At 44.0% G+C, this 24,155-nt stretch overlaps 2 protein-coding genes across 3 annotated transcripts in view; one reads left to right on the top strand and one right to left on the bottom strand.

The window, feature by feature from the left end:
- Positions 1-1,024: 1,024 nt before the first annotated feature.
- Positions 1,025-13,350, bottom strand: LOC149363602 (solute carrier family 35 member E2A-like). Of its 2 annotated transcripts, none has more exons than XM_089573590.1 (7): positions 12,829-13,350; positions 10,975-11,295; positions 10,014-10,137; positions 8,219-8,467; positions 6,634-6,687; positions 5,928-6,131; positions 1,025-3,597 (listed from the first exon to the last, which is right to left on the bottom strand). In XM_089573590.1, the coding sequence occupies exons 1-7, from the start codon at positions 12,854-12,856 to the stop codon at positions 3,393-3,395; spliced, it is 1,185 nt and encodes a 394-aa protein (XP_089429716.1). In that variant the 5' UTR covers positions 12,857-13,350; the 3' UTR covers positions 1,025-3,392. The 2 variants fall into 2 exon arrangements, with proteins under 2 accessions (XP_089429716.1, XP_089429717.1); XM_089573591.1 differs by having other exon boundaries at positions 13,163-13,350.
- A 200-nt stretch (positions 13,351-13,550) lies between these two features.
- LOC149363601 (putative N-acetylated-alpha-linked acidic dipeptidase) overlaps positions 13,551-24,155 on the top strand; it is a 28,681-nt gene continuing 18,076 nt past the window's right edge. Inside the window, exons 1-8 of the mRNA XM_089573589.1 lie at positions 13,551-13,676; positions 15,030-15,177; positions 17,693-17,894; positions 19,110-19,300; positions 20,726-20,866; positions 21,544-21,670; positions 22,442-22,564; positions 23,947-24,124. Of these exons, the coding sequence (XP_089429715.1) occupies positions 15,146-15,177; positions 17,693-17,894; positions 19,110-19,300; positions 20,726-20,866; positions 21,544-21,670; positions 22,442-22,564; positions 23,947-24,124 (994 nt within the window). The 5' untranslated portion in view covers positions 13,551-13,676; positions 15,030-15,145. The remainder of the gene's footprint in view (positions 13,677-15,029; positions 15,178-17,692; positions 17,895-19,109; positions 19,301-20,725; positions 20,867-21,543; positions 21,671-22,441; positions 22,565-23,946; positions 24,125-24,155) is intronic.

The raw sequence follows: 24,155 nt of genomic DNA, 5'->3' as shown, positions 1-24,155 counted from the left end.
TCACTACTTGGCCAATAGGAGAGCGAGTCGTCTCTTATTTTGGGCAAACTTTGCACTTAAATGCTTTTCTGCTCGTTTGTGGCAATCATTAGACAAGTTATTGAATGTTAGGACGTTTGTAGTTATCAAACAGCTTTATTTTTCTATTATTTTTTGGCCAAAAGTTGCAGTTCCGCAACAAGTAGCTCACCGCCCCATGATGCTTTGAGCACCCATGGTGGCTGAAGTGGTCTCGAGGGGGTCGCCATGCAAACTCCCATAGACGGGCTGCCAGCTTTCCCTCTAGGTAATAGTAAGAAACTCTATGGTGGCACATGCAACTGTTATCCAGTCTGTGCTGAAATGGTTCAGTACGGCATGGCTGGCGTAGTTTGCCTGCATGATGAAATAAGCGACTGAGAAAGGTAAACATGCCCCTATCATGCAGCTGCATGTTAGATGCAGTAGTTACTGGAAACAAATTATACAGCATAAAGCAAATGAATCATTGAGAACGTCATTCCTCTTCATTAACAACTGGTCAGGTCATTTCTGGCACATAGAAAAGCATGAACCTGAAGCCTCTCACAAAAACCTAGCGTCTCCTACCAGACAGACCTGAGGAAGATAGCTATGCTGAAGCAATGCAACTCTTAGGAAAGCGCAGTCTTTTTTATATGTTGCTGCACACATTACTGTTGAGATCATCGCAAGCCTCCCTTAGAGATGATTGTTTTTCATTAGCCTCATGAATCTCACTCAACCACACAAAAAAAAAACTGGCAGATTTAATACTTTCAACTGCTACAATACTCTGCAGTAAAAGCTTCCTAATATGAGAGTGCATTAAAATAGAATCCTTCATTACTTTCAAACACTACATACACCACTATGTACATAGCAAGCTTGCAGTTTTTCTGGGTGGGTGCTACAGCTAGCAGTAATTTCTTTAAGACAAATGTAGCACTCTTCTATCGCAACTGAGGACGCTGTTCTATGTAAACTGGCAAATTCAGTTAACCGTATTTCTCAAAACAGAGCCATATTTGCTTGGCATTTTATTCTGGGCTTTAATGCACTTTAAAAAAAAATAAAAATTGCAGTCGATCCTGGATATAGCGTACTTGAATAAGCTGTCACGTGCTTTGTGTCACCGCCGAAGGATAGAAAAAAGAGGGTAGAGAAAGAAGAAACTGGTCGGCCTCGCCGTACCAAGCTCTCCGTCGCCGTCGGAGAACATTGTAAATAAACTCCCCACTACATTCTCCGTATGTAATACTTGTGGTAGAGGTCGTGGAGCAGCCCAACACGGATCCCTATGGCCTTCAATGGCACCACAGGCTTCTTCCTCGACACTTTTCTTCTCCTACACTTAGTGACACAAAGCACATGAAAATATTGAACTGTTATTTATATTGAACAGTCAGAACATCCCCTCGAAAATCCAAGCAAAAGTATAGCACTACCATTCGCACTTATCGAACTCATGTTAACCGATACATCGAATGGCGTGTCGTGTTCTTGAAGTGGCGCTCCTCCTAATGGCGCTCTCGCGGTCACTTTTCACGCATGGACTCAGCCTTAAACACCTGCTGACAGTGCTGGGCACAAGAGAACATTGTAAAACAGCACGACGAAGAGAACGTAGGTTGTGATTGTGGGCAGCCTTCGGTCTGGCGTGCGCATTTTCCACGTGACACCACTGGTGTGCAGGGAAGCCTACCTAGATGACCAAAAAAAATGCATCCTCCCTGCAAACCTCCTTTCTCTGCACACACGCGCATATAGAAAATTGCGCAGCGGCAAATGGCAGATCACAATGCTAGCATGGGTGCACCGTATTCATGCCTCTAGGTTACAGAAAGGCGCATCTACTACCATGTTTTATATTTTGAAATGCAGATATATCGAACTGTTTCCCCGATCCCCTTCGAGTTTCGATATACCTGGGATCTCAAATGTAGTAATCCCACCATCCCTCCAGTGCATACGTGATGTGACAGATCGTGGTGTTAAAATTTAAAATTTAAAATTTAAAGTTAAAATTTTAAACCATTTGTACATGCCTGTAACAACCGATGTTCCACACTGTAAAATCAGTTGGCATTCTTGAGGCTTGCATAAACTGTTGAGGCAATTTTTTTTATTTTATTCTGAACATAAATAGTGAGAGGCACCTGAAAAGTAAAAAAAAATCCTGAAAAAAGCAAACTGAACACACACCCACAAGCAAAATAAAGCATGTGTGGGCACAGTGTTTTTGCTATTTTCCTAATCGATGTTTTGCAATAGTGCTGAATGGCTAGAAAACCCCACAAAATGCGAATGAAGCCAATCAGAAAAACTAGAATACAGGCATCACAAGAGAAGGAGAGTAAATAAAATAAGCAAAAGATTCTTAGATGAAAGCAAACACATATGCATATTCAGTATAACATCCGGAGCTCAAAAAATCACAATACTAATCATAACAACAAAGATGAACAAAACGCCAGCCAACAGCTCAGTTCGAAAGCAAAAACACTGGTTACCTCTTTTAACAATCAAACTCGCTTATAAGGCCAGCGAAAACATAGTGTCACTCTGGAAACTGTGTCTGTACAGCAAGAAATTTGAAGAAGGCAAAATTGAAATGTTTTAAATAAGGAATGATAATGTACAGAAAGATTTAATTCAGACAAAGACAAAGCTTCGTCATACGTTATATATACACACGTCATCACAAATTTCCAAAAGCCATAAATAAAGTTATGCAGTGTGCACTACTTCATTTGGGCGTATGAAGATTGCTGAATTCATTACACGTTTAAAAAAAAATTCTGCCCTATCATGCCTGCCTGTGCATTCCATTTTCAGAGTGACATACTACAGTATATACCGGAACTTCACAACAGCCAGCTATAATGTTGAAGTCGCCTAGGAAGCTTTGTGTTCACAGAAGTCAAAATCCGGCTACAGGCAACAAGTTTTGTACGTGACATTTTCTAAAGATTCGCACAAAGAAAAACACAGCGTCAGTGTCAGAATAGCTATTCCCAAGGCAGAGCCCTCTTTCCCATTTTGAAATGTAATGATTCTATCTCGGCCATCCATACTTTGGTAACAGCTGTCCCACATACCTGCTCGTATTAAAGCAGCCTGAACTACGTACTGATACGTAAGGAAAAGATACAACTGCTAGTTCCTTCTACCTTGGAAATGCTCTACACTATCCCTAGCTTGCACTGCAAGTGTGACAGAAAAGGAACAGGTATAAAGCACTAGACACAGGCTGGGTCAAATGCAACGAACAGACTCATCACAATTCCTACTAAGACCTGCTGGTGATAGTGCGCTCAATCTGCTTCCAAGGGATTCTAAAACATCTCTAGACAGAATGCAGCAAGCCTTTTGTTTGTAAAACCACAGACTCATCAGACGTCATGGTCGGTGACCTTGACTGTGCCAAGTGTCACATCGTACTGGTACAAGCTGGCAGCAACGTTGCGCGCGTGGTTGTAGAGGAACACGCCCGCGATGACAATGAGCGTTCCTAGCCCACTGAGGAATGTGACCTGGTTGCCAAACACCAAGACGGACAGCCAGATCATGAGGGCTCGCTTGACCGTGTTTGCAACACTGGAAGGCAAAGGTGGGCAAACAAGTGAATAAGCAAACTGATAAATTCGAGTTTGTAGCTCCAGCGATATATCTAGAAGCAGTAGTACATAGTTCTGTTAAACATAACTGCAAAAGGTAAAACTACTACTGCCGTCACTTCCTAGGTGCTAGGGAGGAGAATTACATTCAATAACACATTTGTGTGGGTCCTCAGTTCTTGATCTTTATATCTTCTGAAACTCAAGGGGACAAGCAGGGTGCTATTTTGAGCTGCAATAGGACACTGTTCTTGTCTGCCCCCCTTTTTTTTTAATTAATTAGAGCCAGTACCAGATCAGAAATGCTGAAAGGAGGAAACTAAGATCAAGAAATCAAGAAATCACTATTTTTAAGCTGTGAATCTATACACAACAAATGCAATGAATCAAAGAAAGGCATTACACAGCAAAGTTGTGCACACATTTTTCCCCTTTAAGAGTTCCTTCTTTTTTTTCTCAGTTAAGAAAGCAAGGTGCCAGCTGCCTCTTTGAAATCTTCCATGATCAACACCGGATTCTCTATAGTATTAGTTTGTATTGTATGCATCAACTAACCTTACACCTAATGGGCATAGTGCAAATTATTCTATGCTTTCAGCAAATGGCATCAGCCATTTGCTGAATCAGATTTTGCTAACTACACATAAAGATAATCAAATTTTGTTAACTAGATAATTTCAAGCGCTCAGAATGAAACAAACAATAGTAGTTAATGGACTAATCTGAGGGATGAAAAGTCGCACTTCTTCCTTTAGCTTATCTCGCATGTTTACGTGGGTTCGCTAAGGCTAAGAAATGTTGCGAAGTCTTTTCAAATTACACTGCCAGAACATTACCAACTGAACTTCGGGCACCTTTCTTTCAAAGTCTTTCAACAGACAATGAATAAAGCATGCTCACATTCCAATAACATAATGAAGTGCACCAATCCAAGGACGAACCATAAAAGGATGCATCAAGCAAAGCTTGGGAAAGGGTAAATGGAATTTTAAGCTCAGAATTATGAATGCGCTGTAATAGGCACAGTGTGCAGTGACTTGAGCATGATGTGCAGCAGCATAAAGTGTGATATTAGCAAGTTCTGTCAACTTCCAGGAACAAAACTGCCATGTTGCGATGCCGCGTCACTTGACAATGCGGCCCAGCAGTTTTTCAGCCCAAAGGCAACATGCGGTTGCAATTTGTGCATGCATGCCTTTTGGTCTGCGGGAGACAACGCACGGCATGTGATGCACACGCGATGGCAAGATCTGGCCATGTCAGATCTCTGCACAGTGCAGGCGCAATGGTGCCCTACCCTTTCAGCATTGAGAAGAAGGCTTCCCTCTAAGAAAGCGCGCTCCCTCAAAACAGCTTCCCCACAGTTCTGCATGAAGGTGCGCAAAAGCCATCTTGCGGGGGTGTACTTTCCTGCGATTTATTTTTTTTTTTTATCCTTGACAATGCCGCATGGAGGCTCAGTGGCCACCATTACGCGGGGTCGACACGTGGTCTGCGGTCGCTGCTAAAAATTTGTCTTAACCGAAGCACACGCAAAACGGTTCGTCTTAAGCGGATTTTTTTTACATGGAATCCTATGGGAAACCAACTAAATGGTCTCATATTGTTCATCTTATCCGAGAATTCGTCCTAACTGAGTTCGTCTTAACGGGACTCTGCCGTATGCACATACTTGCCAGCTGACCCACCAGCAGTTATACAAACCACTTGTGCAGTGACAGCGTTTGAACATTACAGTGCCAAAACCAACCATGCTGCCACAGTCAACAAGTTTGCAGTTAAACTCTCGAAACAGCAACAATCCGTAACAAGCATATTATCGTACATCATATATCATTATCAACACCACCATGGTAGTAGCATCCACAAATGCGCACCCGAAACAGAATGCGTATCACAAGGTCATGAGCTGTTCTGCCATTATAGAATGCATGATGTCGAGACAATTTAACTAGTTACTTGTTTTCAAGATTACACAAACCCAGGCAGGACATGCAATGCAGTGAACAGATCACCGATGGTCTTTTGGGGGTTACTAACAGAGTGTATTCAAGGAAATAAAAACGCAGCCAGGGGTAGCCAAAGCCAGGTTAGGAGATGAGATTAGAAGTTATTTGAAATGAGTTGGCTGCAGCTGGCATGAGAAAGAGGTTTTGATGAGCAATAGAAGAGCCTCTCCTGCAGTGGAAATAATTCAGTAGATGCTGCTGATGATGATGATGATGGTGGCGAGAACAGCAAAAGCTTTGCTGAGCCAACTGACTGAAAGCCAATGGCCATATGTCAAGTTCAAGCCAAAGCCTGACCAACCTGTGGGTGACAGGTGAGATGTAGCCCAGCAGGATGTACTCGGTGAAGCTCTGGCAGTGGAAGGAGAGGCCTCCGAGCACCAGTGTGCCCACTGTGGTCCACGAGGAGGTCTCCCACACCTTGGAGAAGTCCACCAAAGCCAGCATGGTGGGCACCAAGATGAACACCGAGCTCAAGCTGGTGTAACACTGGAGCTCCACGGGTCTGCAGACAACCCCACAAGGTGAGAAAACTGGTTGCAAAACGTAGTAACGTCACAGTGAAAAGTGCAAGAGCAAACAAACGTGTAATGCTGCAAGTTAAGCATCCCCACCTGTGCACTGTAAACACAGCCCTCATCCCATTGTGATGGGCTGTTCTCCAATTCTAGATTGCATGCATTCATAACAGCAAAAAGTTTGCAAAGGTGACCCGACTTTGCAAAGTAATCTGGCTCAAAACCACGACCGTGGTTTTGGTTGGTTTGGTAAGGTTAGGTTTTCTCTTGTGGTTAAACTAAAACAGAAAGCCTGCCTTAGCATAAGCTCCTGAGATACCTATTATGTAGCAGATCAACAACCCTGGAAGAAAGCCTTCAATGTTGAAAGTCAGCCATTACACTACAGGGCAAGGTGTCAGCTGCACATTCTCCGAGTTTGTACAAAAATGAACTGGTGAGTATGTGAAGCAGACAGGAATGTCTAGGAAAGCGGAAAGCACGACTCACAGGAGCTTGAACTTTTCATCAGCGAGCAGGCGCTTGGAGAATACATTCTGAAAACTGATTGCACAAGAACGTAATTAACCAATCGGGCCCATTTAGGACATGCAAGATGCATGAGCACAAACAAGTGAACCAAACATGCTACATAAGCAGGCTCTTTTCTTTTTTTTGACACTTTCCTGCAATGGGATGTCAACAAATATGGCTCTTGTTGTCATGTTCTGAGGAAGCAGCTTGCGACATCTGCAAACAGTCCTTATGCATGCAGCTAAACATGCTCCATTAGCTTAATCTAAAATGCCAGCTCAGAGGCCACTCCTATAAGGCTTCAAGAAAACTTTTACAAGCAGGCTGACGTCAGAGTGTCATCAAGTAAAAGTAATGGCTGCACAACACACTGCACCAGTGCCAACAAGTATGCTCAGAAAGAGAACATTTATTGTGGACAAGCTAACAGATCAGCTTGACTGAGGAAGCCTTGGCCTGCTTCTAATTCTAAGCATGTGCTTTCATCCAAAGGTGCGTACAGTTTATAGTTTATGGGAGTTTAACGTTCCAAAGTGACCCAGGCCATGAGGGACGCCATAGTGAAGGCCTCCAGAAATTTCGGCCTATGCTCATTCGCACCATGTCATTGGAAACAAACCATTCCAGATAACTGATCAGTATCAGAAAACAAGCCAGCACCTCAGCAAGCAAAACTTCAGACTGCTTTGCTAAAATGAAGCTAAGTCACTCGGATAAGGGTAAATCACTTCCAATACATGGAACTCCTATGTAACTTTTTTTTTACTGCTGACAAAAACATGGCTTGACTTATCATCCCACTCCAATGCTCTGAGAATGCTGAATATATCTGGCTTGGAAAGGACAGCACGTGAAGGAGAAGCAACTGTGAAAAGACAACGAACAGAAAGCTTCTCTATTCTTTCATCATTTCTACAGCTGCAGAACATGACTCGCTCTGCTGCTGCTGGCAATATGATTTACGAGATCTCTTAACAGACCTTTGGAAGTTTAGCACTAGTTATCAAATCCTTGTATTCGTCCACATAGACCTTCAAGTAAATATGCTAATAACAAACAAAATGAAAAGACAGTGAAGAAAGATATAGGGTGAACGCTTGGAATTTATTCCTGTGACGGCAGGAAAATGCACACGACATGAAAGGTGCGCAAACGAACACAATATGAAGTAAAAAAAAAACATGAAAAACAAAGATAAACCTAGCCGCCGCGGTGGCTCAGTGGTTATGGTGCTCGGCTGCTGACCCGAAAGACGCGGGTTCGATCCCGGCCGCGGCGGTTGAATTTCTTTGGAGGAGAAATTCTAGAGGCCCGTGTACTGTGCGATGTCAGTGCACGTTAAAGAACCCCAGGTGGTCGAAATTTCCGGAGCCCTCCACTACGGCGTCTCTCATAGCCTTAGTCGCTTTGGGACGTTAAACCCCATAAACCAACCAAAGATAAACCTAGAAACAAACATAACAAAAGTCCAGTGCAAGTAAGCCAGAAGAGTGCAAAGTTCGCCTATCTTACTGCATCTGGTCAAGGAAAGCAACACCGGCGAGAAAGCAACGGTGCTCACCATTCCGATAGGTTTGTGGAAAGCGAGGCAATGAAGCCCGGGAGGTTGAAGCTGAGCTCATTAGCGCTGCACAGTGCTAGACCTCCCATCACAGGGAAGAGGCTCATGTTGATTAGCCAGGTGGTCGTCTCGCCCAGCACCAGACGCGAGATCACCACCGTGAACACTGGCGCCGAGCTCTTCACCGTCTCGGCGAACGACACTGGCACGTACCACAGGGCCACCAAGCCTAGGAACACTGTGCTAAACCTGCAACGCACATTACAGACAGTACAGATCACTCATCTGCAGCACATGTGGGAACAAAACAGTTATGCGTGGATCGCATCTCGTGGACAAGAAATAAAACTTTCGTTGCAAGTTCACTGTTTGTACTGGTGTGAAAGACATTAGCAAAAAAAAGTGCCACATGAAATTTTCTTAGCCCGGTAAATGATTTATAACTTAATTTCTTCTCTCCTCTTGTTTCAGTTTTGGTTTCGACAGACGAGCAGTTATGATGTCACATTCGATTTCAGGTCAGGTGATGTATAAAAAAACCACGGCATAATTTCTCCAACTTTTACGTCAGTCACCCTCGAGGGCTAGATTGGGAATGAATGAGAAAGCAGCTAGAATATCACAGTTATTTCATGCCACAAGCAACCTAAGTCAGGTTAGATGTTAGTACAGCCAGCATTCAACACGACAGGAGGAATTCAATTATAAATAATTTACTGGGCAAACAAATTCGATGTGCTGATATGTGGATACTAATGACTTATGCACCATTCAAAGAAAGAAAACATGCAACCATAAATTTGGCGTCCGCACTCCTTTAAGTCAGAAAACATTTTTCGATACTTATTTCCGCAGTTTCCAAGCTCATTCTTAAACTCGGAAAACTTGCAAAATGCCTTTCCAGAATGCCTTCCCAGAGCAAAAGTCTGTTGCGGCCACAAAATGTTACATGACAATGATGTCACAGACAAGGGTTTAAAAATTTTCAAGCAAGCTCCTCATTACCGCACAAAAACCGTGCTCATATAAAAAAGGAAAAATATATATAACCTTCATCAGTAGCATTAGTAACAATCACAGCTGGTGTTAATAATATCCTGGTTATACGGCTTCAATATACATTCCAGTCAATTCAGCAGCTATTGCAAAAGTGCTTGGAGAGACTAAAACCATCACAGCAAAAGAACAAGCTGGCACCGTGAGCATGCTTTGCCCAGAAATCGAAGCCAGACATTATGCCTGTGTGATGCAAAAGAGAAAAGCCATAATCCATATTCCAATGTGCGCCAAAAGGCCCTTCTAGTTCCCCGGTCCTTTTTCTTGTGCTCATCAGCTTATGAAATTTACAATATCATGAATTCAACCGCCTCAACCAAACAATTTGAATAATGTTTTACATTTCGACAGCAAAGGAATCCCTCATGCAGTTTCTCTAATGGTTATTTCTTGAGCATGAACACTGTGGCATTAGGCAGCCTAAGTGAACAGAATAATATTCCATTACTTGTTATAAATGAAGCCACCCGATTTTAGAGCAATAGCAGTATCAGACATACTACATCAACTGGAGCAAATATTTAGAAATTTCTACAACAGGAACATGCTTTTACAATGTGAAGAACAAATTGTTAAGAATGGTTACACAGCCTTTTATGGAACTAATTCCTGGCAGTATCTAGAAAAATAAAGAACGGTGAAATGTTCCTAAGCATCATTTAGGTAATTTCGTTCAGCTATAGCCAAGCAATAAGACATTCTCCCAGACGTTCTGTGCAGCTAAACACTGTATCCTTACCTAAGTGACCCGACGAGGATGACATTACGCATCTTGGGAGAGTTCTCTTGCGACAGTTTTCGCCTCGCCGTCATCTGCATCTGGACGTAGCCACAGATGAAGCAGCACAGCATCTGAATTGCACCTGAAAGAGTTTGCAAGTCCACAGTGAAGCACTCTACAAAATCCAGCGAGAAGCTAACAACAGTGGAAAAGCAAGCAGTTATAGTTAGGTTAGGTAGGCAGGCAGGTAGTTATGAAGACAGCAAGTAGCACAAGCAGTTTGAGACTGCTTCAATATTCTATGCATTTTCAAGGATTGATGTGAAAGGTATCCTTTATTTTTAATTCTAGCAAGTATACAAGGTGATTTTTTTAAGTGTTTGCAGATTTTTATTTCAAATAGGCACAACATGAGAGTAGCAGACAGGAATTGCCTGTTTTGAGTCATGTACTTCTCATTTTGCTACTAGTTTTTTCACCAGTTCAATATTTTCATCATGAGTCCTACACTTTGATTGCATGGTCAAGGTACTCTAGATATGGCCTGCCTAACGTGGTATGCTGTATGTGGGGTTTAACATCCCCAAAGCTGCATGTGGGTCATGAGGGACATCGTAGTGGTGGGCTCTCAGTCAGTGTCGACCAACTGAGGTTCTTTCATACAATGATATTGCACAGCACACAAGCATATTTGTATTTCACCGCCATTGAAACGTGACTACCGCGACCAGGATACGATTCTGCGAACCTGGGCTCAACAGCTGATTGCCAAAGCTGCTGAGCTACCTCAGCGGGTATACAGTTTATATAAATGCCTCTTGAAGGTTGCTCTAAATATTTACAGAGCCCTCAGGAGCTGTTCCTAGACTAGATTAATATATTAGAGACTTTCAGGCACAAATCTTGGCTTGCACACCGTCTCAGATAAATCAGCCATCACCTAAAAAAGGAGCCTTGCAGCTCTGCACGCCTTACATACCCAGTACCACAGGGTCCCCAGCCTGGTACGAGAGGATGCATTTGTTCAGCACCAGCGTGGTAAAGCTGAAGAAGTACCAGATGACAAGCACAACCAGCGCTCCACTACTGTAAAGTCCACTGCGTCTTTCCAGGACTGGCACACTGGCCAGTTCAACCTCCCGCGACGAAGGTCCATGAAATGGCAGGCCACTCATGGCATCTTCCCTGTGGCCTGCACTGCCGCGGTGATGTCTGCTCAAGTGGTCGCCATACACAGACCCCTTCACCACACAGTCATCCTCAACCCGGCTGGCCTGGTCACCAACCATGTCGCCTTCCTCTGCATGTGGAAAGGAAAGTTTTTCTAGGAACCTGTGGCTAGGATTTTTCTACTAAGACTGGCTTGTTGGTTTGTACTGAATTTCACAAGGAAAACAGAGACCACACAAAGGATGGAACGGGAGGTCAGATGCAAAAGAGTAACTTGCAATTAAATTTATTTGAAGGCACAGCGACATATATAAGCTCCCGCTAATTAAATATAAAAAGTAGGGACAAAGAAATTAAAATTCAGCGAAGTGACCAATGTGGCTCCTGATGTCCCTTTCTGCAGATACATTTCTCAAGGCGATGGACCGCATGGTATCAGCTTACTTTCTTTTTTGTCAGCATGGATTCCTCCCCAACTACCATCCTAGAGCTTCACTTTTGTTCAGTGAGAAAATTGGGTGGAATATTCTGCCCAGTGTCGAGACAGCACCACAAACGGAAGTAAAGAAGGTGTGTGACAGGAAGCAAAGAGACCAGGCAACAAAGTGCTATCTCAAGCACTTTTCTCCTTTTCACGTATACACGATTACCCTCCCTAAAAAAGGCACGCTTTTAAGTGGCAACATTAAAAAATGTCACAAAAACATCGAGCAAAGATGACACAACTATGCAAACATGAAATAAGATGAGCTAACTCCGGCTAGGTGGCAAAAGACAGTGTGCCATTTAAAGCACAGCAGCTAAGCTGACGTTAATTGGCTTAACCAAAAGTGCACGAATGCATCCATTAAATCAGCCTGGATAACAGTGGGAGGAGTATTGTGCAGCCTATGGCAAACCTTTGTTGCCACCAAGCAGTATAACGCAACTTGCTATTGCACAAAGATGCCACATGTTGCGATCTTCATCAGGACACTGAGCATCAGTCAGAGTCCATGCAAAAGGTCAGCTTGTATTAGCTCAAGCTCAGCAGACAGATGCTCTCTTTGTAATATGACACGTTCCAGTGTTGGCATGGCGTGTTTTAAAACAACCGCGATTGAACGTACATGCCAATGCAACAGTGCTCAACCTGTTAACTTATATATGCAAAGGCACTGCAAGGGTCAGCTAATGCTGATGGCACAGAACATGTTTAGCAGAGTGAGGGTTCTTCAATACATAGTAGGATATACTCTGATTCTGTTATAGTTGTAGGTGAATGTATTATAGTTACAGAAAGGTGCTGGCCATACCTCACATCTGGTGTCAAATTTTATTTCTAATGCCATGTTGTAAAACATTCATTTTCATGCATTAATTCTGACCTGGTACAACAACCACACTTCACTAAACGTTTATAATAAGCGTATGCTGTTACTTAGTACTTTTTACAAGTGGCATGTCATATCAATTCATTTTAGAGTAAAACAATTCGTGTGGGTTTTGACGTTCACATAAGTATCCCAATTACATTTCTTACAAAAGCACGCAATGCAGATTTCGCTTAGTTTCACTGAGATCAAATGAATTTGCAGATTTTAAATTTGCACAAAGAACGTTTCACAGCAAGTGCTAGGTTTAGAGGTAAAAAGGAAAAATTGCATAAAATTACGTAGCGTACCCTGATGACATGTTGCAGTCCCATTCATTCTACGCAGAAAAATAACACACGAAGCACGGCAGCAAATTGGACGGCGTAAACGTGAACACGTTGAATATACCTACTCGCGAAGCTTATTATAAACGTGGAAAGAAATGTAGGCGTTTCGCAAACATCGTCAGGTGTGCCACTTGTTTCACGCACAGGAGGTGAATACCAGCGAAAAAAAAAAGAAACAGTAAGCGCCACAAAGACAGCGCTACAAGATCAACGTCAGTGGCGTTTCAAGGCGACGCATCTGTACGATGACGTGCAACGGACCGCAAGAAATGCTTCGCGATCTACAACTACGTACAGTGGTTGCCCCTCGGTGTACTGTTATCGAGTCCGTTATCACTCCGATAAGGGGGCATCGTGAAGCGAATACAGCATTGTGCTCATCTTTACAGTTACACCGGTTATACGCTAAGTGCTACATTGAATACGTTGACGAAAATCCGAAACTGAAAGAAAAAAAATTGCCTCGCAAGCCGCCATACTTGCACCGTGTTGCTAACAGGCTAATGATAATATGCTGTAAGTAACAACTTCAAAAACTTATAATTTAAAATAAACCATGCATTCATGCAGCAGTTAGCAAAATTTTGTTTTAGACAAAAATATTTTTTAAACCTTTATGTTTTGAGCATCTTTACGGGAGCTATGCTAACTGACATCACGTGATGCTCGTCGCGCTGCTCGTACGTGAATCGCGAATGACGGAAGGCTTGAGCTGGTGACGGCGGTCGGCAGCATCGTCGGCTTCGTCGTATTCGCGGCCGGGGAGATAAGTCCGTTCGGTGATATCGCATCAGGACAGCGCGATAAAGGTATCGTTGCATCGAGCGACCAGTGACTCGGTTTCACGCAATCTGTTTGCTCAATCATTGGCGCGCTCAACGTGAAAGCGGCAGAATCGTATTACAGAACCTTCCGGCAGTTGGGAGCGTGCTGTTATCGGATTTCCCTCGTATCACTTGCCAAAATTGCGAGCGGTAGTCGCGCTAACATTACTGAGTCTACCTGCATCTCAGCAGGCGTGGTCGAATGAAGCAGATATGTTGACCTCACGTTGGTTGCTCAGTACGAAGCTGCTTGTTCGCGGCATTGATTGCTCGCGTTGTTTACATTTTCTTGTTGTGTAAACGTTCGATTGCCTTTTTGCAAGGTTGTTGCTACGCGTTGGAACGATAAAAACAGAGCTTTGAAAGCTAATATGAAAAACCAAACCCGTTTATTCAGTATCGAGAGTCTGGCGTGCGGAAATATAAAAGCTAAACAAGCGATCCGGTTAAATTGCCTCAGGGAAGTATCCACACCGGGTTTAGATGCCGGATAAATGTGCTCTCGATCGCGTTTGGAAGTAATGACAAGCCAACTTGTCGGATGAGTTAATGGAACGAGTTCCTGGTGCTCTCATCTCTCGGGATCTTCGGAAACTCATCAATCGTAATCTTATCGCTCGATTTGCTTGATTCCGTGCGGAATTTGTGCCTAAACTATCCGTTTCGCTTTTTGTGGCGTGCGTATACACGAGTGCGTTATCTTAACGCGCGATTTAATTTTTTAGATGTTTTTTTACTGATGCCAGTTTACGGCGTGCTTTTAGTACCGTTATTTTGTTTTGTTTGCTTGCTTTGTGCTTGTATGCACGTCTTCTGCCTGTGATGCGTAGACGGCATGATGTTCTAGACGTGCGCCGGCCACGCAATTTAAATGTGTCTGAATTAAGCTCTTATGCCAGAAATAGAGCATTGAAAACGAAAAGTGAAGGGATCTCTACTCCTTTCATTAACTTTTTCTAGCGAGTGACCATATCTTCAAGCTCGGATGTGTGTGTTGAGCTATAGCTGTTATGGAGCACTAGAAATCTACACAGTTTTAGTCATCTAGTCAACGTAATGCCTGTGCGAACGAGAAGCATATATTACTGTCACCGTTTCGGTTTGCTAGAGCGGGCGACAGCATAGGCCAACGACTTGCTGGGCAACCACTTTTCACTCGGACTCGAAACGACCGCGCATTAGTGAAAGTGGGCTTGACCCGCTAGCACGAAAGCTAAGCGGCATAACCAGCTTTGCGACATGCGCCGTCGTCGAAATTATCGCCCGTCCATTCACGCTGTTGTAGCGCCGTCCGGAATTGGAATCTTTTTCTTCCTCGATTCCCTGTTGTCATTGTAGGTACGCTAGGCAGACTTGAAACAGGCCCCTGCTGAAGGAAGGTAGAGGAGAGGTAACCGAGATATACTATCTCGATCTAGACCCACCACACTGCACTGAAAACCACCACCACAAACATGAGTAGGAGCGAAGCAGTGAGGTATCGCATGTAAGTCGTTTTGCTAAGTTTTATTTTTTATCTATGTTGTGTTTGTCTGTTTCCGAACGATTTATTGCACACTACTGCACCTACACATATTACTGAGGATATCACAAACCTAGTCAAGCAGCTTGAATAAATTTTATGACACAGTGAACCGCGCGGTTTGGTGCAGTTCATGTTTTAATGCGATAGCGTTAAAAGCCTCATCGGGAAAAAATGTGGCGTCGGTCATAAAGCCGCCCATTGGCTGAAAGGAAGTGACGTCTCCAGACCAGATAATTCCCATTGGTTGGAGGGAAATGACGTCACTTTCGGTGAAGGTATCAAAAGCTTCTAATGCTATCGCATTGTCATCACATAAGGTAATTAACTGTCCCTGTGAATTTTTGTCACTATAATTATACTTCACACAACCGAGGTGGCATTGCCACCTGTAGTGTGTGACACAAACGCTAATCGCTGCTTGGCACGTTCACTTCATAAGGTTAATATTAACAGTTTTGTTTTCTTCTTCCTTTTCAAAGGGAATGCATACATGTACTTGTGAACTTCTATCAGTATTGCCTGTCAGTCAGCTTGCTGAATAGGTAACGCAGCATTTTCGCTTGCATGGATATTGTTCATAACACTCCAGTTATTAACATGGAGCTATGCGTGGTTTTCTTGCATTGACTAGAGTTTAGTATTGCGGGCTTCTTCAGCACGAGTGCTTTTGTGTGGTCAATTTGTGAACTCTGTGGAAATAGACTTGCTGCTGTCATGAAATACTCTGGCATGTAGGGGTGTGCGAATATTCGAAATTTAGAATGCGAATTGAATGTTTGTTATTCGGTTCATGAGAAATTGGTATTTAAAAATTTTCTTCGAAAATTTCCGAATATTCGGCAGCGATCGAATAATACCGAGCCGACTTTTATAAATCCGATCATGGCAGAACCTCAGTGTCTAAGCAGATTATCCGAAGATCGAGTTTTAAATGTCGGGAAAACCGTACAAAGGCATTCTTTTCGCATCCTTCTCCGTCGGGCATATTCGGACGCCGTTAGGCAAAGTGGACTGCTGGCGAAGTTCCGCAAGTGGGCTTTTCCACATGTAGCTCGTGGCCACCGGTTTCGAACAAGCACAACGCGAAAGGGCGTGGTTTTCTTTTTTTTTTAATCCTTTAATACTGTGTTACCTAACGCCTACAGTCATATGACACGTACGTGTCCTGCCTTCGCACCTTTTCTACCTTTTCTAATGTGAGATCCGCCACATCGCCAACTATGATATGCGGAAAAGCCCACTTGCGAAATTTCACATGGGGCTCCCGAAGGGACCGAGTCGAGGTGTCACCGTCAGGGCAAGTGATCTAGTGAAAATACCTTATATTTCATGGCGCATTTAATCCGCGCACGTTTGACCTGCTCTTAACGCATTGAGGAATGCTTAACGGTAAGCATGAGGAGATAGGAGGGTCCATGCACGTTGCTAGGCTAAAAGTAGTTTGGCCTCGTAGTTTCGGTTTCGGAGCTTCGCCGCGAGCCCGCGGCGACGGCGGCTACCGGCCGCGCATTCGTCAGCTGTCCGAATCTATCTGCACTCCGCGTTCAGGTACCGGCTGGCGCGTCACTGGTGGTTTCTTTTTTTTTTTTTTTCTTTAGAAGCAGTCTTGCCGTTCCTACTCCAGTGTGCGTTCCCTTCGCTTGCCTTGGCATTGTTCGACCAGCACGCAGAAACTGCACGCTCGCCACGGGCTTTTCATTGTTTGTGTGATAAAGCTGCCTCACAAGGTTTCATCGCATTTTCGAATTTTCAGTATTTTTTTTTTTATGGGGGGTTGGGGGGAATAATAAAGCGACCTTTGGATAGTTGGGTCATTTTTTCGAGTCCCTTGAAGTCCAAATTAATAAAATTTTACAACCCATGATGTTATTCCCATCACTCAATTTTGTGATCACATACAGGTTGCATATTCTTATACTGCCTAATCCAACGTAATACATTTCTCTGCGCATCTTGTTTTCTTCTGTGTGCTGCTGAGTCAGTTTAGGTTTGTTTGTTGCAGTTGCAAAGATCATACACTGTTTTTGTAAAAAAAAAAAAACAGGAAAAAATTTGGCTGCTTATTTTTTTCTGAATTTTTTTCATACTGCACACATAGTCGATATTCAATATTCGAAGGCATTTGTTTTTCATCTTCGTATTCAGTTCGTATTGAAAATTTCAGTATTCACACACCCCTGGTTGCATGGTTTCACATGGTATTTGTTGTGGGCAGCTTCACCCCATATGTATATCACTCGCATGACGTCAACCCTGTGCGTGTCTTGCAGATGTACTGTAGCATTTCTCTCATGACTTGGATCATGCTAATGCAATTGGTGAAACATATGCTTGTTGGTGAGGATAACTCATGCATGAGTTGTGGCCTCTCTCTCTCTCTCTCTATGTTATGTCTATATGACATCCGTCTAGTGCACAGATGAGCAAAAAGTGCATTCTCTTGCGTGTGCATGTGCTCCTACGCTGCCTGTTGCAGGGATTCGTGTGGCAGCAGTGGTGAAGAGGCGGAGGGGAGGGGCACCACCACAATGGCCGACTACATCAGGGGCAAGAAGACGTACACCAAGTGGGATGCTGACACCGACAACGTGGACATGGATCTGTCGCCCGAGGCACCCCGCGTCCAGGTGGCTACCAGCCCTGGATGGTTCTCGGGCACCAAGGGAAGGGTGCTTCGTGTGAGTCTCCCGAGTCTCCAACTCTTCTTTTTTTTCTTCCTATACCAGTTGGATTTTTTCGCACGGTCCATTTGGTTGCGTGAGCCATGTGCATTCAAGTGGACCTGAATTGATCGCATTAAGTGTACCAGGACAGAATGTATGAAGTTTGGTTTGGTTTGGTTTGGTTTATTAGGGTTTAACGTCCCGAAGCAACTCAGGCTATGAGGGACGCCGTAGTGAAGGGCTCCAGAAATTTCGACCACCTGGGGTTCTTTAACGTGCACTGACATCACACAGCACACGGGCCTCTATAATTTCGCCTTCATCGAAATTCGGCCGCCGCGGCCGGGATCGAACCCGCGTCTTTCGGGTCAGCAGCCGAGCGCCGTAACCACTGAGCCACCGCGGCGGAATGTGTGAAGTGTCATAAATGTATTTCAATGCGGCTGAATGATAACATATTGTGTAAAGCGTCCCAAGACATCTTGGGTGTACCTTCATGAAATGTGTGAAGCATTCACATGCATTTATGTGCATGTTGATCTACTAAAGCACTTGAGCTGCTGCGGTGGTGCAGTTGTTATGGTGCTCGGCTGTTGACCCAAAAGATCCAGGCCATGGTAGTTGGAGGCTAAATGCTAGAGGCCTGTGTGCTGTGCGATGTTAGTGCATGTAAAGAACCCCAGGTGGTCAAAACTATCCGGAGCCCTCCTCTATGGCATCCCTCCTGGCCTGAGTCGCTTTGGGACGTCAGACCTCATAAACCCAGACACAAACTAAAGCACTTAAATTACCACGTATTTATTAGCATCAGGTAATTCCAGCAACCAGCAACTGTGATTGGAAGAAGAGGAGCTTTCTAAGTAGAAGACAGGATAGTGCCAATAAGCAGGAAAAGAAAAAATAGGCTATGTGAAGTCTTTACAAAAGATGTTTTTTTAGGCTCTTTATTTTGATAATGGAGCAATACAAATTGTTTCTGTTGTGACAAACAACCTGAAAACATCAGTCACACTTGTGTTTTCGAGAGGACGTAATAATCCATCTCTCCATACCTGTGGCATCTCTTGTAGTCTCTTGTAGGTTTATAATGCATATAGTACAATATATTCTACCTCTTAAAAGTGTTGTCAGGAAAACATCATTGCGATGATGAAGAAGCACAGTTCGTGCAGTCTTTTTTTGGGTCTTGCAAGCTGTGGTTGCCGGTGCTAATACGGCTGGCTTCTGCAGGTGCTTCTGGTGGGAGTCATCTTCCTGGTGGGGCTGATGTGCGGCTATGTGGCACGCAAAAGCATGCGGGATCTGGGCCAGCCACCACAGGCCTCCTGTCCAGTGCCGGGGGGCATCTACTCCTTCAAGGAGGGCTTTGCAGAGCAGCTACTGACCGGCGTCGACAAGAAGAACCTCGACAGCTGGCTGCAGTTAGTTCTCGTCTCTCCCACGACAACTCTAGCCAGGCGCACATTATCTTGCTTTACTCAACATTGAAGCTCTTTTGGTTGAATCCTCAAAGTAAAGTAGGGCTTTGAGGATAAAAGCATCAAATATTCGCATTTCATGGAAACGTCTTAGATGGCGCAAGTATTTAGACTGTAGGAAAATGGTTGGTTGGGGCCTATGAAGCTTTTATCATGCAGAAAGAGTGTCCGCATGAACTGGGAAGCAGCCATATCTTGTTCGCATTGAAAAAGTACTATATTGCATCCCCCCCTCTACCAGGACAGTTCACTGAGAACGACAGCAGCAAATTCCATGGATCAAAAGAGTGTAGGCTGAGGTGAAGTTGCCTGCAGCCATTATGTGTAAGTGGTTGTAAAATCATGTCAGGCAGAATGGTAAGAGTCTATGAGGTAGCTGGCAAAGCCTGTTATTACCTCGACGCCTGCCCAGCAGAAACGGAATTTCCTAGGCCCTCTATCCACAGCTGTTATCCAAGTATGAAAAGCTTAATGCTATGCTAATCCATTGGGTTATGCACACGTGGGTTCAGATCCCATCCTCGTCACTATTTTAGAAACCAGATGGTTTTCCGATTCCAATTACCATCCCACTTCTGATGCCATGTTTCGATGTTTGTCATGGAAAGCAAACAGCATGCGGAGCACACCATGTTTATTGATGGGCTTCATGCTGCAGACTGACCGTGGGAACGGGAGTGCCAGAGGGCTCGAGCGTGAGTGTTTACGGTGTCCTATGGCAGCAATACCGCACACACAAAAGAGAGGCAGCGCGGCGTGCAGGCTTCCAGTGGGTGTCACCTAACACGCTTTCTTTCTCACAGCAGACGAGCACACGTTTACGTAGTACACTGTACGTGTACTGTTTCACATGTATCATAGAGAGGCAAAAGTAGAAATCACTCATTTGCGCCTAACGCGGTGTTATCGGGATGTGCTCATGATGAGTTTGTTTTCATGACAAGCAAATTCAGCTGAGGCGAAGTGAATCGCATAGCAATACCTAAAATCTATTCGTCCTGGGGGAAAGGTGGTGTTGTACTAAGCGAATTTCCTATGGGAACATTTATTTTCTCCTAAAATACACTGAGTAATGGCACAATCAAATTGGTTCGCAGGATTGAATTTCATGTTAAATAGTTTTTTTAGCCTTGGAGGAACAAGCTGTTAATGCTCTAATGGGGCCATATCTATGACAAGTGATGTTATGCAGGCCAGTTTTTCTTCGTAGTGCCAGATGGCGACAAGCTATCCACTGCAGTGCGTTTGCTCCCTGGGATGATATAGATTGGTGGTTTTCTTTGTGGCTTCGATATGGTACCCACTCTGCGTTGTAGCACAGTCGTTGACGTCATCTCCTGACGTACGCCCTGCGGTTTGCCATTGCAGGGTGATGAACGTGGAGCATCACATGGCCGGCGGTGAACGAGGTCAGCAGCTGGCTATGCGTATTGAGCAGGCATGGAAGCTTTACGGCGTGGACAACACGCGCACTGAGACCTTCAAGCCTCTGCTCTCCTTCCCCGACAAGTAAGCCATGCAGAGTTGTAAGAACATTTGTCAGGAGTTTGCCGCGAATTGGTCAGTGCTGATCATTAGGCTTGCACTGCGCTGTGTCAGTGCTTTGTGAGGCTTCAAGTATGAAATTCTTGAAAGGTATTTCTTTTGTTTTTGAGCCACGCATTTAATCGTATTAAACTGAAAATTTCTGTAAGACTCAAAATATGTTTGACCTCGTTGCTGTGGGAGTTGTACAGGAGGTTTTGAGGCATACAAAGAGTTCAGAGTGAGACTTGTTAGTGATTTAGCTGCGCTGTAGTTGAGAGAGTTCTAATAGCAGTGTAGCAGAAGCATAGCACTGTTAAGTCTCTCTGCATATTTTCACGTATAAATCTACCTACCTCGATGCAATTAAGATTTTTGTACCTGCATTTGGCAGCGACATAAAATGGCATTTTATTTTTTTGTAAACACAGATAAGGCTTCTGAATTTTGTTATGTTTTCAAAAGAAAATTTTCAGGTAGCAAACTGTCTCTAGACTTGGGCTTACAGTGGATTAAATTTGTATAATCTTTAGGACTAGAGCCAGATTAGCTCTCTAATGTACTCATTTGTTCATGTGTGATAAATAATCTTTATTAATGACAAAATCTGTTTGGCTGTGGTGGCTTTGTTGCAAATGGACACCTTTTTCATTTTCACCTAGGGAACACCCCAACGAGGTGCGAATCATGCGGGGCACCAATGTTCTCTTCAACACTTCTGAGACAGGCGCAGAGGCAGCCATGACTGTGAAACCATTTTCTGCCTATTCGCCAGATGGCATTGTCAAGGTAATACATGCCGACTTTGTTAAATCTACTCATCATAGTATAGAAACTACATTTACATCATTAAATATACAAATAAAAGTTAGCTTTTGGTGGGAGGTTTTCATTTTGGACACTTTTTGTTGAGGTCATGGCATAGGGGCAGTGGTGTAAGAATAGGGCATTCACCTTGCATGCACATGGTACTGGGCTTGAACCCTGGTATATCTGGGAGCACACCGGTCTTTGTAATAGGTACGAGAGTCTTTCACTTCAGTACACCGTGTTCCAAAGCATGAACTGCTTGTAAAAAGTGCCACTCAGTTTCCAGAACTGGACTGTTTATCCACCTCCATGCACTTTTCCATTATTCCCCTCCCCCTCCCCCAAAAGCTGAACACCCAGCTGGGAAATTCTTGTACATTTTGAAAAAAGCCCATGGGTTGCAGTGATTCCAGGGTTTTAACGCAGTACCTAGTGTATTTGAGGTAGGGGTTCAATCACTAGGCTAATGTAGTTCTTTGTGACTCTTCTGTTTAAGCTTCTATTGAAGCTACTCCGAAGGTATGACCACTTTTACTTTGCACGTCAGAAATTTACGGACTGTGTGGATTGTGAAAAATAAAATTGATGAGGAAACGCTGTAGTGTGCCAGTCATTTTTGAATGGTTTTTAAACTTTTGGCACCGTATGTCTCAATTCTGCTTGAGTTTTTGTGAACATATGATCACATGTGTTTTTGTGAACAAGTGTATGGCATATCTTGTGCGCTCATTACACTTGTCTGATATTCAGGGCAAGCCTGTGTATGCCCACTATGGAACAGAAGCCGACTTTGCACTGCTCAAGAGCAAAAATATTGACCTCAACAATACCATTGCCATCATCAGATATGGAAAGATACACCGAGGCTACAAGGTGAGTGTGAGAGGTAGAGTAGTTTTACTTGGGAATAACTATACGTACTCAGTCATCGTTGTGGAGAGTAGTAGGCACGTCTTTTTAACAGTCACTTATTAAAATGTTCTAGTTTGAGCAGGGAAGCAGCACCTCTCTCCTCTTGGTTTATATAGCAAAGCGGCAAGCTGGTCTAGTTGTGCAGACGCGTTGTCGAAAAACTGTGCTCTAGTCCTGTCCGCTTCTGGCTTCTTGTCTGCGTTAATTAGTGCAGTACAGTTTTTTTTCAACAAGGGTTTATGTGCTAACGTTAGTGTAATGTGTTCCTGCCTGTGAATGAGCTTGCATGGTAAACATAAAATCAACATAAGTCAACAGTAACTGAAAGTTATGAGGGGGTTCTGTGGACAGTATAGCCTGGAAGACAAGCTCACTTGCCAGCCACATATTTCAGGTGCACTACCACGTGTTCCCAACCTGGGGACCAACAAAGAACAGACACAGGCAGTCCAAGCAAAGGCAATAGGTGCTTGCTATCAAGGGTGTGAACCAGTAGCTCTAAGGGATGACCCTGCTTTAGCATTCGGGAGGCGTCTTAAAGGCGTTAACATGGGGTATGTCTTCTTCAAAGGATCACCGGCATGTGGTCTCTGCAAGCTTGTGATGAATAGGAGACATGCAGGATTTAAAAGAGAAAATACAGCTTCATCTGCTTCCCCGTCTTAGCATAAGCGTAAAAAAATGATCATTCCCCAGGGATAGGGGAAATAAAGTAAGACTAAGTTGGGTAAAACTCTATTTTAGTACAGTATGGACAGCAGTTTAAGTAAGGTTGGCAGTTCTCAGTGTACAAAGTCATGGCTCTTACTTTTGCTTTTGCTTTGGATTAGCTCATCATCTGTCACCGAGATCATCCTGTTTTTATGTCCTGAATGCATACTTTGTTGCCCGACGCGTGTGCAACGAGAAAGAAGGCCTTCACTTTGCCCAGTTACACAGGGAGAGCATCCGTACACTTCACGCTGTTGTTTTACATTCATTGGGATAATGAGCACTTTTGCTAATTTGTAGAAAAACACTACGTGAACGAGCATAGACTGATGTGGCGTCAGACTAAAGTCCTAGAAGACTCATATTGTTTATGTACCATAATGAATTCCTGTTCAGTGGGTGACACATGCAGTAAAGTTACTCTTTATATAAGTGTGCTTTTAATCTGACCAAACAAGTGCAGTATTTCTAAAGGAGTGGTCAGCTTTGTAATGCACGTTAGAGTAAACCGCAAAGCGGAGCTCAAGTAATGGCCCTCATGGCAGAGTGGAGCAGCTGCGGGTATATTTTGCTGTGACATTCATCGACTGCATTTGCTAGGCTCTACATTGGCAGTTGAACAACTGGTCCAGGTGAAACTGGCGGAGGAGAATGGAGTGGCGGCAGTGCTGCTCTACTCCGACCCCTTCGACAGTCCTGCTGACAGGGCTGGCCTCCCCGTAGAGTTGCGGCTGCAGGGAGACGGTGTGGAGCGTGGGAACCTCAAGAGCTACCCGGGCGATCCTGGCACCCCGTATCTCCCAGCCACAGGTTGGTGCCTTCCTCATGTTTTGCAGCATCA

This window comes from Amblyomma mixtum, chromosome 2 (assembly GCF_055824585.1).
Source record: "Amblyomma mixtum isolate Tamu chromosome 2, ASM5582458v1, whole genome shotgun sequence".
Lineage (NCBI taxonomy): Eukaryota > Metazoa > Arthropoda > Arachnida > Ixodida > Ixodidae > Amblyomma > Amblyomma mixtum.
Note: the sequence above shows the minus strand (reverse complement) of the source record. Positions and strands in the feature narration are given on the sequence as shown.